The following is a 13,115-nucleotide window of genomic DNA, read 5'->3' on the forward strand; positions in this document are numbered from 1 at the left end:
TCATCTGAAAGAAGAACATCCGAGACATCGTTAAAAACCGATTGAGTTAAGTTAGTAATTTTATCACCTTCCATCGGGTTTGCAGAAAGCACATCTTTGAACGAACCAGTAGGAGCAGCAGCTACTCCATCACTATCCAAGGAGAAAAAACCCCATGTTTAGCCCCATAATTGGGCTAGCCACCTTCCCCGAAGGGTTGGAGGTCAAAACTCCAGCCATCAAAAGGCCCCAAAAGGGCTAATAGTGACACGAGGCCACAAAACGAGCAAAACTCCGTAATCCAGGCAAAAAATATCACTGGAACAAAGCTGATCGAGCACCGAGAGCAGCGGAGTAGAGGAAACCCTAAATCGTACTTGACGGCACTTTAGGGCGACACGGAGATACTCTGAAAGAATAAGTTTAAATCTTTCGAGTTCGCTAATTTATTTACAACTCTACTAACAAATTGTGAAGGATTCAAAATTTTTGTATTACTCTTGTAGTATTAGGCAAGCACAAAGCAAGTCGGCAGATTGTGAAATTCTAAAATGGTAATTAATTTTTATATAATATTATTACTTTGTTTGTGTCAGTTTTCTTGTTGCTTTTTAAAGCAGATTTCTAGTACAAAAATTTCTTGAACTAAAAATTTTTGTGCTAAAAAACTATTTTAAAAAATAATAAGAGAGTTGTTTCAAACAAAACCTAAAGCTATTTTGGGATAGTTTTCTTATTGCTTTCTAAAGTAGCTTTTTAGTACAAAAATTTCTTGAACTAAAAATTTTTATATTAAAAAACCGTTTTAGAATACACTAAGGGGTTGTTTGGTTGCCTGCAAAGTAAATACAATGTAAAGTAAATGCAGTGTAAAGTAAATGCAGTGCATTTCAAATACTTTGAGGATATTTGTTTGTCTGCAAAATAAACGCAGGAGAAATGTTTCCCTTGTTTGGTTAGATATATCCAGAGTAAAATAAAAATAGTGCATTTGTAATATTTTTTTATCATTATAACTCGTGTATTTATAAAAGTAATCACCGATTGTTTAAACTTTGTTTGGGATAGCTTTATTCTTGCTTTCTAACAGCTTTTCAATACAAAAATTAATTAAAAAACTGTTTTATTCTTCCTTCTCAATAGACATTGTCTACTTAATATATGAATCGAGTTGGTCATTCTGAACTGGAGAGTTTGAACATTGCTCCTGTATAGATACAGCAACATCAACTTCTATCTTTTCAGAACTATTGGTTATTAAATCTACCTCAACATCAGCTGGCCCAACAGGATCGCTAGGAGCGAACTTTGAACCAGATGAGCCGAGTTTTTGTGTAATATGCAACTTATTGTTGACTTCATAAGCATCCAGATCAGTATTACTACCCTATCCCAAATCATCCTGTTTCAAAAGCAATAGTATTTGATATATGGATTTTAAATCATCCATATGAAATGAGCAAATGCAATTTGATACTATGTCAAAAAAAAATTCTGACTTTTATAATTGATAACAGCCAATGCAAGTAAATCAAGCAGGAAAGTTTTGAAGGCTTATGTTGCCTCTTCAAGTGAGTAGACACGAAGCTCATACATGACCTGGCGTGCAGAATTTGAAGACCGTGTGGGAGAAGTTGTAACATCCATAGCATCAAGGCTCCTCTGTGATGGAATTCCTACCTAAATCACCTTCCTAAATTAACGAAAACCACCCCAATCCTTCAATGATCACCTTTTGCTGAAAACTATAAGCAAATGCTAGAAAACTTACTAATTGATTACAAATAACAAAAGATATTAATCAGCACCAAGCTACCCGTAGTCAACGGTAGAAGCACAGACAAGAGCTCCTTTATCCAATAGCATTCTGACGCAGGCTGACCGACCTTGCTTCGTAGTAAGATGCAATGGCGTTGCCCCCTTGGCATCCTTCACATTAATAAAACGGGCAAATCCCCTAATGTTTGAGAAGGAAAAGATAAAAAGAAGACCGAAAGATTATTAGAAATTACAAAGAAATCCAAATGATCTGACTTATAAGATTTTTATTACTCAGTACCAGGATTCCGAAATCGGGTTGGAGTGGGCAGCCTCAAGAACTGATTCTAAACAATCAGAATGACCATAGTAGGCTGCATAGTGCAAGCATGTTCTTCCATTCACCGAATCAAACATCAAGATCTAAACGTAAGGGAAAATTAAAAGTTCGCCAATCGATGAAAGCGGATAACAGAGAAACGCATAAGAAGATAGAAAAGAAAGCCTACGTTTGCTCCCGCCTGAAGGAGTTTCTCCAGCAAGCAATCTTCCCACGCATTGCGGTCAGCATAAGAGGAGTCTACGGAGCAAAATCACGGACACATCAGATTTTGATCGCAGAATTATGAAAAAGATTCGATTTTTTCGTCTCCTGTTACCTGTTTGTTCCGGTTGAGAACATCGGGGTGATTCCATCTCTCCAAAAGCATTGAAAGCATCTGAAAATAATGTTAACGAAGCTATCAAGGATTGAATAGAAATGAGAAATGAACTGCTGATCTCGTCAATAAAAAAGGGAAACCTCGTCGTGCTCATTTGCAGCAGCGATGTGGAGGGAGGAGAGGCGGCCGTAAGCGGTAGTTTTCTTAATGATTTTGGGGTCTATATGGAGGATATGTTCCACTAATTGGAGCTCGCCGAAATGAAGTCCTCTCGATTGAAGCCGAACAGCACGACGAAGCTTCACTTTTCTCCTCTCGTTTGAAGCTTCGTTTTTCTCCTCTCGATTGAAGCCGAACAGCACGACGAAGCTACGCTTTTCTTCCAATGAATTTATAACTCGCTCGAATGGAGCGGGTTTCTAATTCCCGCAAAACAGCCTCCATAATACACTCCTAACGCATCCGACGATTACCTTTCGTTCCGCTCAAAATTAACCAAACAATTAAATTTAGTAAATACAGATATTTGTTTTACTTTACACTCCTAATTCAGGCAACCAAACAGCCCCTAAGAAAATTGTCCCAAACGAAGTCTAATAGTAGCTCATGAGCGTGGAGAAGGAGACATCATTAGCTTAATTACTATTGTAACATTATGGCATAGAGTTGTTAAGAAAGGAGATTAGGTTTTGTGTTGTGTAAATAGCTTGTACTAATGATGTTTCAATGATCTCTATATTTATTTATTACAACCTTTGTTGCAAATCTATTTTTCATGTCTTATTTTTTGATAATTGACAAACACTTTTAACTCTCTTGGACTGCCTGTTACTTCTAACTTTTCAGGAATCAAAGGTCGAACGAACAATACAAGCCAGTTAAAGATTGCGTAGGTTTAGGGTTGAGTCAGTCTGTACTTTGTTTTTTCTCTTGTTGAGTCTATTTGTAATGTCCAAAGAGACTGATGCTAAGTAACCCTACACACACACACTTGAGAGACTTAGAATTTCTATTTTTACTCATATCGGTCAGGATGATATTTACATCGTCCTAGACGATCGGGCTTAAAAAAGAAAATCTAAACAAGGATTCTTAATTAAGGAAGCCGTCATCAACAGATCGTCCTGGACGATACGTGTATCGGCCAGGACGATAAGCTCAAAATAGCAAGAAGTTCCGTCATAGACAATTAAGGTATTATGTATTTTTTAATAATCAGCGAAGACGATCATTGATCGGCCTGGACGATATTCACAAATTATGTCTTAATTGATCAGGAAATCAAGAGAGTAATTAAGGATGATTGATACGATTATATCATCCTGGACGATCTATTCAAAAACCTTAGTTACTTCTGGACGATAAATTTCGGCAAGCTCAAATTCAGGGCGATGCTCTGGACAATTTTCCTCTGATTTGAACTGATCGACCGGGACGATCGTGAGATCGGCCTGGACGATTAAGCCAATTTTAAATCATCCAGTTTACATTCATGACGATGTTTTGGCCGATCTTCTGAGATTTGTACTGATCGGCAGGACGATGTCCATATCGGCCTGGACAATTTTGTCGACAACTTGCAATTAATGAGCTCCTTTGAAGCTCTTATATTTAAGAGCTCTTGTTCAACATTTTAAATAATCTTTTGCTGCTGCCTTGATCTGAGAAGACCTTGAGGAGAGAAAGAGCGAGAGGGGGAGAGAGAGAGGATCTTATGAGGGGGAGCTTGTGAGGGAATTCAATTCACAAGGGTTGCTTCAAGGATTGCTCTGCTTCTTCTTCGTCTAGAGTTTCTCATCCGTGAAAGAGTCAGTAGAGGTAAGGAGTCAGCATCTGATTGTGGTTCTCTGCCAGCTTCAGGAGGAAGCAAAAGGAGATAGGTTCTCTGCCTTTCTAGGGTGGAAAAAAGAGGTTCGTTGTAAATGCTTCTCCGCCTAGCTGTGGGGGCTAAAGGAGAGTCATGATTGTAGTGCAATACTCAGAGGTCGCCTCTGGGGAGTGGATGTAGGTCGAGTTAACCGAACCACTATAAATCTCTGTGTTCTTATTTCTTGCTTCCGCACTTTAATTTCCGTATTTATTTTTCTCTTGGTGTGATTTTGGTTTATGTGATCTTTTGTTCTTTGTGAAAAGAACATTTTTAAAATACCAATTCACCCCCCCCCCCTCTTGGTTAGCTTGGGCCAGTTCTATAGGGCTTAACATCCCTAACGAACTTTCAACCTTCAGTTGATTATAGAGAGTTTTTTTGTTAATATTATAAGGATAAATCTACAATTTATGGACTCATATGTATTAGGGTCTTTGAAGAAAAAAAAATTATATTATGGTATCAAGATACAATATTAGTTAATATAGATTTAGAAAATGTTATATTTAATTTAAGATTTGTGTTATAAATATGAAAAAAAAATATTACATTTTTCTCAAAATAAATTCAAAAATTTGCAAGTCATTATGATAAAAAATTATATTAGGATATTTTGAGAGAAAAATTTTCCATTATTTGATGTTAATTATACAAAATTTTTTAGAAGCACAAGATTTCGATGCATATGATCATTATTTTTGCTAAATGTTTTTTTATATTAGTACTAATACAATACTAAGGTGAATAAAATAATAGAGTAAAAAATATAATTAGATCCAGCACTAAAAAAAATATGATTATAATTCAATGTGTGATATGCAAGGTATTATTATTTATTTTTTTCTGAAAATATAGTGTCCAAATATAATTTCAAATAAGAGATTAATTATTTTTTAATACTTGATCTCTTACAGGTTCACTTGAGAATATCAGAAACAATACAGTCTGAAGGCAACATGCTTTGCTGGTACCCTTGCCATGTAATTAATTCTCTGCAAGAGTATAGTAGAGGCATTGGAACAACTGCAACGGTGAAAAGTAAAGACTAGAAACCTTTAGATATTCACAAATGCAAAGCAAAGCAAAAACAAAATCAATGATTTGAACATATACAATAATATCTCTTGACTTTTTTGAGATGCAACATTGAAATTTACAGCAAACGTTGCCATCAAGAGAAAATGAAAGCAGATAAATAAATAATTCATGGAATCAACCCCAAAAAGTTATGATAAGGCTAATAATGTTGATTTGACATCAAGACAGGCATGTCATGAGGCTGGAAAGCATCAGAAACTCTGAACCAATACCTCCCTATTACTTTTTTTTAATTATTTATGTAAAATGTGAGTTCTGTTGTATTATTTTGATGAGTTCATAAACTTAAGTGATAATTTTTTGTATAAGTTTAGAAGTTGAGAGCAAGCTGATGCTCGGAATTGTGAAGGATGAAGAGAAGATAAGATAAGATGAGAAACAAGGTAAGTGGGAATGAAGATGGAGATAAAATATATAAAATACATGGTATGCTGTGGATGAGCAGTGAAGATAGGAGCTGCCAGCCAAAGCAATAGTGTTTAAGTATAATATCCAGACAATTATTTTTCAGATCAGATAAAGAGACAAATTCCAACTGTAGCTCTGGAAATAATTAATTATGACGTCCAGGTTTGCATGAAGGTAGCAGCTTAGTGGAGCAGTTGCGGTGCACAGTAGAAAGTCACGAGAATTAAGGCTAGGTGTTAACTAGGTAGGCTACACCTTTAAAGAAAATTAGCCCAATAATAATATTAAAATTGAAGAGAATAGCATATAACACTGGGCAATAAAAGTAAAGCACGTTATAGAAAGTTGCTCAACAGAATATAAATTGAAATTTGAATAAACTAGCATAAAAAGGGAGCACCAGAAGCGAGGAAGATTGAACAATATTGAACATCTCAGCAGCAAGACATAAGAAGTCGAGAAGAGAGAGAGAGAGAGAGAGAGAGAGAGAGAGAGAGCGCGCGCCAAAGCCACCACCCAGAAAAGATATCGAAGTCGGACAAGAACAGAAATAAACCTTCCAATATTCCATTAAACTGAGGATTTCAAGCCTCCAATTGTTTTATTTTTTTCCAAGAGATTTTGAGAATAAGACCAAATAACTTTGAGCTCTTTCGTCTATTCAACATCTGAATCCTTTCATGGTGCTTTTTTTTTTTTTTTTTGATAAAATTCAAAGAGGGGCCTACACGTTAATTTTCAAAAAAGCGGTTACAAGGTCCTTAGAAGGAACCTTCAGCTCACTAATGCTCGAAAGAGCTACAAGATAAAAAGAAATAAAACCTACGATCGAGCCAGTGGTTCCTTTTTCTAAAATTACAAAATATATCAGAATTAGAACTAGGGCTGTGAGTAAACAGCACCCAAAAAAGGAAGCTCAAATAGTTCCCGTTCAGCACAAACTTCCTACAAAAACTAAGAGCAAAAAAGGACAGCATATAAACTAGCAAAATAGAGGAAAAATTGCGCACCTTGAAGCTTTTATAATCAGAATTCTCCCTGTAAAAAACTCTCTTAAAATAAACATTAAACCAAAAATAGACTAAACTATTAGAAGTGTGAATCTTAACTTGATAACGGAAACTAAAATTCTCACCAAAATTCACACCCAGAATATTCCAGCCTAAAGAGTAAATACTACAGCACATACCCGAGAATACATGAAGTATACCAAAAGCCTCATCAAGGAAGATAGCAGTTAAAGTCCCCACAAACCTTCTTTTATACCTAAACAGAAAAACATCCCAACAATAGAAGCAAACTTTATCAGTAAAATCAAACATAAGATAATAAAAATTCACAGTACCAAAGATAACACATCACCACCAAAGATACATAGGAATATTGCAAAGCAGCAAGCATCCCGTCCAAAAACAAGACTGAAGCTGATCACCAAACTCCATATGATAAATCACCTGGAACCTAATAAAAATAAAATGATACACCCAGACCTCAATAACAGAAAAACCCCACCCAGAAGAACAACAACAGCAGAGAACCAAAAAAAGAACAGCCCATGCAGAAAGCCAAGCACCGGCCACCAGACGCTCAAACAAAAAAACAGATGTAAAACAAGTCATTTAGATCAAATATACGGCAAACCTATCTTATCCAGGTTAACCAAACCTTTTAATATATGAGGAATATTAACCGAATCAAACTATTTCTCCTCTTCCAACTTACTACCAAGCTTAGCTAAACAGTCAGCACACTCTTTCCATTCTCTAAGAACATGTTTCATCGTGTAGGTAAAAGTAGAGAGAGTCATACGAATCTTTCTAATAATATAAAATAAGTGGGGGACATACACATCCTTATTATTGATAATATGAATTAAACTAAGAGCATCCATCTCCACCTTAATGTTAATGAAACCTCTATTTTTACAAATGTAAAGGCCTTTAAGTAACCCCATAAATTCAGCGAAAATGACCTTACACGGAGATAAAGGGCCCGCATAAGCCACTATCACATTACCAACATTGTCACGAATAATCCCACCATACCCAGCAGAAATGAGATCCACAGAACCATCTGTGTTAAGTTTCAGATTGGGGGGAATCGGTTTAAGCCATCTCATAGTTCTTTCCCTTGTCATAAGCTCTTCAGTATGAATAGGAATGCCCAGACTCACACATAAATTATCACGGTTAATAAAAAAATTTCTCGAAATCAGCTTGAGAATAGAAAATTGAAGCAGTTTATGATTTATATTAGAAATAATCTCTTATCCTCCATCTTAATCCCATTATGCTTAGCATCATTACGAGCTTTCCAAAGAAACCATAAAATAAGCATCGGCAAGAGGTTAAGAACGTGACCTTTAATAGTGGAAATCCAACCAGTCAAAACCTCATGAATACTATTGATGGACATAGGATCATAAACAGGAATATGTTTGTTAACAATGCTGCCATAATAAGCCCACACTTTTTGAGTAATATTACCAAAAAGGAAAATATGATTAATACTTTCAATATTAGAACAACAATAGAATTTAGAGGGAAGATAAAAACCTTTATTCAAAGGCGGTCATCCACTGGAAGAAAACCTTTAATACACCTCCAAGCTAGAATAGAATAGGATAAAGGAATGTTGTTATGCCAGATAGAGCCATAAACATTAGAACCATCCTTTTTAATTCTAAAATTCTCCCACACATCTTTGATTTTAAATCTACCATTGGTAGAACTGTTAAAGAGCAGGCAGTCAGTATCATTAACATTCAAAGGAATGTTCAAAACAAGATGCGAAATATCAACAGGCAGAATCTCTTTTAATCTATTGACATTCCAGCTGCCATTAATAATAAAATAGCTAACCTTAGTAGAAACCAAAGTATGAGAAGACAATAAGCTATCAATAGAGCCCGACCCCAACCAATTTATCTTGACAAAAATAAACCTCCCCTTTTCCCAAACCCCACTGGAAAAAAAATGTTCAGCATCCCAACTAATCTATTATAAATGCTTCCAAATAGGAGAATCAAATTTTTTAAAAGTACATAAAGTAGGATGCATCACTTTGCAATACTTAGCAAACATAAAATTAGACCATAAACTAACATTAGATCTAAAGGAGAACCAAAGTTTATAAGAAAAATACTTAACCATATCCAAAAAAACTCTTACAACCTAAACCACCCTCATTAAAAGGACCGCACAGTTTGTTCCAGGAGGACCAAAGAATACAAGACTTATCATTCTTTGCTCCCCAAAAAAATTTATTGATCAATCTTTCCAATCTAAGACAAATCGAAGGAGACGGATTAAGGGTGTGAATCATAAAAATAGGGATAGAATTTAAAACATGTTTAATAAGCACAAGTCTCCCACCAAAAAATAGAAAATTAGAGGACCAATTAGAAATTTTATATTGAAAAATCGTTATCATCTCTTCAAATAACATACTTTTCTTCCTCCCCTTGAAAATAGGGGTACCCAAATACTTGAAAGGCAAAGAGGAGCAACAAAATTCAGAAATCCTTTTAATATCATTAATCTTTTCATGACTAGTAGCTTTAGAAACAATGAAAGTACTTTTATTTTTGTTGATAGAAAGCCCGCTCATATTTTGAAAATCATTTAAATAGTTAACAAGATGTCTAATATTAGTCAAAGAACTGTTGGCAAAAATGATAAAATCATTGGCAAAGCTAAGGTGAGTAATAGGAATACCACCCATATATTATACGATAAAGCAAATTTGGATACTTTTTATAGAGAACCTCCAAACCCCTAGATAAGTAGTCAACCGCAATAATGAATAAAGCAGGGGAAAGAGGATCACCTTGACGCAAGGCTTGACTAGAATTAAAAAAACCATTACTTCTACCATTAATAATAACAGAAAAATAATAGTGCTCAATACTGTTCGTAATCAATAAAATGAAAGTTCGAGTAAAACCACAGAGAGTTAAAACTTTGTATAAAAAATTACAAGAAAGGTTATCATGAGCCTTAGTAATGTCCAATTTGAAAATAATATTCCCACCTTTCACTTTAGCATTGATATCGTGAGTCATTTCTTGCGCAAGTAAAACATTATCAAAGATGCTTCTACCTTTCACAAACCAGTTTGGTTTTGAGAAATAATTCTAGGAAGAAAATGAATAAGTCTAGTAGCAATGATCTTAGAGATAAGCTTATTAAAGAAGGAGCATAAACTAATCAGTCTAAAATCATTCCAGTTATTGGTCGCCTCTTTCTTAGGAATTAAAACAATGTTAGTAGAAGAGAAAAAATTAATATAAGGCTTACCCGAAAAGAACTCAGAAACAGCCTCCATAATATCCCTTTTATTAATATGCCATGTCTTAATAAAAAACTTAGTAGTAAAGCCATCCGGCCCTGCCACAGAATCCACATTAATCTCCTGCATAACCTTCCAAACTTCATCATCAGACGGAGACATAGTAAGAAATAAGTTATCGACCTCCGAGATACAAGAAGGGACAATATGAGAATTAATCATAGTAGAAGAAACAAAACCACTATTAAAATTATGTTTAAAGTGCTCCACACCAGAATTTAAAATAGAATCCTCCTCATCCAAAACACTACCATCATCAGAAGAAATTTTGAATATATGGTTCCTGGTTTTCTTTTTATTAGCCAAAGCATGAAAAAATTTGGTATTCCTATCTCCTTCAACCGTAAATGTAGTAGTAGCTTTTTGATACCAATATATCTCTTCCTGTTCTTGCAAAGTAATAAGATTGATCTTAGCAACATTAAGATCAACAAAAATAGAACTATCAGGGTTAATTTGAAAAGCTTTTTCAAGCTGTGACACCTCATTCTCAACATTCTTAATGTTAGCAAATAATTTTTTAAAAATATGTTTGTTCTACCATCTCAACACCTGCTTGAGTCTACTAAGTTTGTTCCATAACCTAGCCATACCCAAAATATTGTTATTAGGGAAAACAGGAGCCTGCCAATTTCTCTCAACAACATTAAGAAAATCATGATGAGAAAGCCACATATTTTGAAACTTAAAGGCAGAAGGAATAAACTTCTGATTAGCATTTATAAAAAGCAAAAGAGGAGCATGATCAAAAGCAGTCCTACTAAGGTGCTCAACATGAGTCATATGAAACTTAGCAATCCAATTACTATTAAATAAAACCCTATCAAGTCTTTGCCACAAGTTACCTCTATTCCAAGTGTAAGCATTACCAAAGAAACCTAAATCATGAAGATCACAAGTAGATATCATGGAATTAAAATCTTTCATAGCATTAGTATTAGGAATGTTACACCCAATCTTTCAGTAGCATTAGAAATAACATTAAAATCACCTTCAATACACCAAGGCATTGAAATAGATGAAGCAACATTCGTAAGCTGATCCCAAAGGGTTAGCCGACACCCTCTAGTGCTAGCAGCATAAACAAACGAGGCATTACATTCAAAATTAAACATAGATATGGAAGTATATATGAACAACTTGAACATAATCATCAATAATATTCACCTTAATATCATTATTCCAAAATATCCAAATTTTATTGGAGCAATTGACAAATCTATTAGCAAAATCTAATTTAGAAGCAGTATTATCAAGTTTACTCATAGCAATCAAAGGTTCAAGTAAAACCAGCAAGTGGATATTATGAATCCTACAAATATTTCTAACTCTAGTTTTAGAAACCTTACCACCAATACCTCTAATATTTCAAATAAGTGACTTAACCATGAGAACCTTTTGCACTAGTTTGTGTTTTAGTAGAGTACTGCGTCTAGGATCCAGCATCTTTGGATTTTTTCCCTTTTTTTGTAACTTTAGAAAAATTTTCCTCCTCCAAATTTTCAGAAAAGAATCATCCACCGCAGGTTTTTTAGATTTAGAGCCATCTAAATCCAAAGGTAAAGAGCTACCATGCTCCAGATTATACACCTGTTTGTCCTTCTTTTTATCAGTATGAATAATTTCCCCTTCTTCACAGGTATCATTCACATCAGAATCTAAATTAATATTAGAATGCAGAGCAGCTACTTGAACATCTTCAGGATTTTTTAACATAGAATCAACATAAACAAAAATATTAGGAAGATTTTCAGTATCTTTACCAACATCAATACCTCCCATAATAGCATCCAACTCACCTCTATTATCCGGAACATTTGAGCTAGTCCCAGGTTCGGCCTAGTTTTGAAGCACATCATTAAACACCGGATTGACCGGATTATTCTTAGAATTAGAAATAACAGGAGCATGAAGTAAATCATCCGTGGGTTTAGCAGTTTTCTTAAGCTTAGGATGTAGTTTGAAACAACCGAAATTTGCATGACCATGAATCTTGCAATGAGAGAAAAAATCCGAGACCTTCTCAAATTCAACTTTTTGCAAATAACCAAACGCTTTTGAGCCAACCCAAACTTCTTTGGGGTGTTTCTTAGAAATATCAACTTCGACCAGCACCCTATCCATAGAAGGCCGAGTCCTGGAAGCAGTCGCTTGGTCAGTTTGCAAGGGCCTGCCAAAAATAGAACCAAGCGCATGCAAGACTTGGGGGTTAAAGAAATGTAATCTCAAGTTTGGAAAAGAAATCCAGATCGGAACTATCGGGGACTCTTCATGAACATCAAAAAAAGGGGGTCCATTTTAAAACTCTCATTTGACAGTTATTGATAAAGTAAGATCTCCTAGCAAAAACCCTACTATAATCAAGATCATTAGACAGTTGAATCGCGACATGTCTCGAGTCCAAAAGCCCGACGGAATAAAATCCAAAAAGTTTAAGATTAGCAAAAAAACTGCGAATCGAATCCATATTTGGTCGACGTAAAGCAAATTTCCCAACGAGGGTAAACTGAAAAGGAGACGCTAATTTAAGAACATCTTCATCAGAGATTAACACAGCCGGGACTCCATTCAAAACCGATTGAGTAAAAATAGGAGCGTTATCACCTTGCATCGGGTTACCAGCTAACACATCTTTAAACGACCTCGAAGGAGATTTCGATGAAGCATCATCGTTCAGATCGAAAAAGCCCTTACTTTTTTCATGTATCGGGCTGGAAGCCTTCCCCCAAGCATTAGAAAAGCCATCGACGCCAAAACCAAGCTCCAAAAAAGGGGGGAAAGCCGAAAGGGCCACCAAAGATAGAAAATGGGCGAGAGAATAAGCAAAAACGAAGGAAAATGAGAGCATGGATGCCGGCCAGAAGGAACCCTAGAATCGCCAAAGAGGCGGCTAGGGCGAAAGGTCTGAGGATGTGAAGATAGTTTATCCTTTCATGGTGCTATAAACGCTCATAAGATACAACCTTTTAGCTATGTAATGCCCATGGTTA

The 13,115-nt window shown here is 35.4% G+C and overlaps 1 protein-coding gene and 1 pseudogene across 5 annotated transcripts; both read right to left on the bottom strand.

Annotated features, from left to right (window-relative positions):
- Nucleotides 1–1,644: 1,644 nt before the first annotated feature.
- Nucleotides 1,645–3,893, bottom strand: LOC110107645 (annotated as a pseudogene).
- A 2,607-nt stretch (nucleotides 3,894–6,500) lies between these two features.
- On the bottom strand, nucleotides 6,501–7,539 carry LOC110107576. Of its 5 annotated transcripts, none has more exons than XR_003701889.1 (3): nucleotides 7,441–7,539; nucleotides 7,141–7,236; nucleotides 6,501–7,041 (listed from the first exon to the last, which is right to left on the bottom strand). XR_003701889.1 is itself a non-coding variant. In XM_028698071.1 (3 exons), the coding sequence occupies exons 1-3, from the start codon at nucleotides 7,392–7,394 to the stop codon at nucleotides 6,758–6,760; spliced, it is 387 nt and encodes a 128-aa protein (XP_028553904.1). In that variant the 5' UTR covers nucleotides 7,395–7,527; the 3' UTR covers nucleotides 6,501–6,757. The 5 variants fall into 5 exon arrangements, 4 of the variants coding, with proteins under 4 accessions (XP_028553904.1, XP_020693528.1, XP_020693520.1 ...); XM_028698071.1 differs by having other exon boundaries at nucleotides 6,501–6,813; nucleotides 6,965–7,041; nucleotides 7,141–7,527; XM_020837869.2 differs by having other exon boundaries at nucleotides 6,501–6,813; nucleotides 6,965–7,041; nucleotides 7,138–7,527.
- Between the last annotated feature and the right edge of the window lie 5,576 nt (nucleotides 7,540–13,115).

The sequence above is a fragment of the Dendrobium catenatum genome, unplaced genomic scaffold, assembly GCF_001605985.2.
Source record: "Dendrobium catenatum unplaced genomic scaffold, ASM160598v2 fragScaff_scaffold_1038, whole genome shotgun sequence".
Lineage (NCBI taxonomy): Eukaryota > Viridiplantae > Streptophyta > Magnoliopsida > Asparagales > Orchidaceae > Dendrobium > Dendrobium catenatum.

Coding starts and splice junctions, on each gene's coding strand:
- LOC110107576 (XM_020837854.2), bottom strand. CDS start 7,394: ATGACTTGTTTTACATCTGTTTTTTTGTTTGAGCGTCTGGTGGCCGGT. Junction 7,042..7,137: donor ATTCCTATGTATCTTTGGTG/GTGATGTGTTAT, acceptor TTTTCTGTTTAG/GTATAAAAGAAGGTTTGTGG.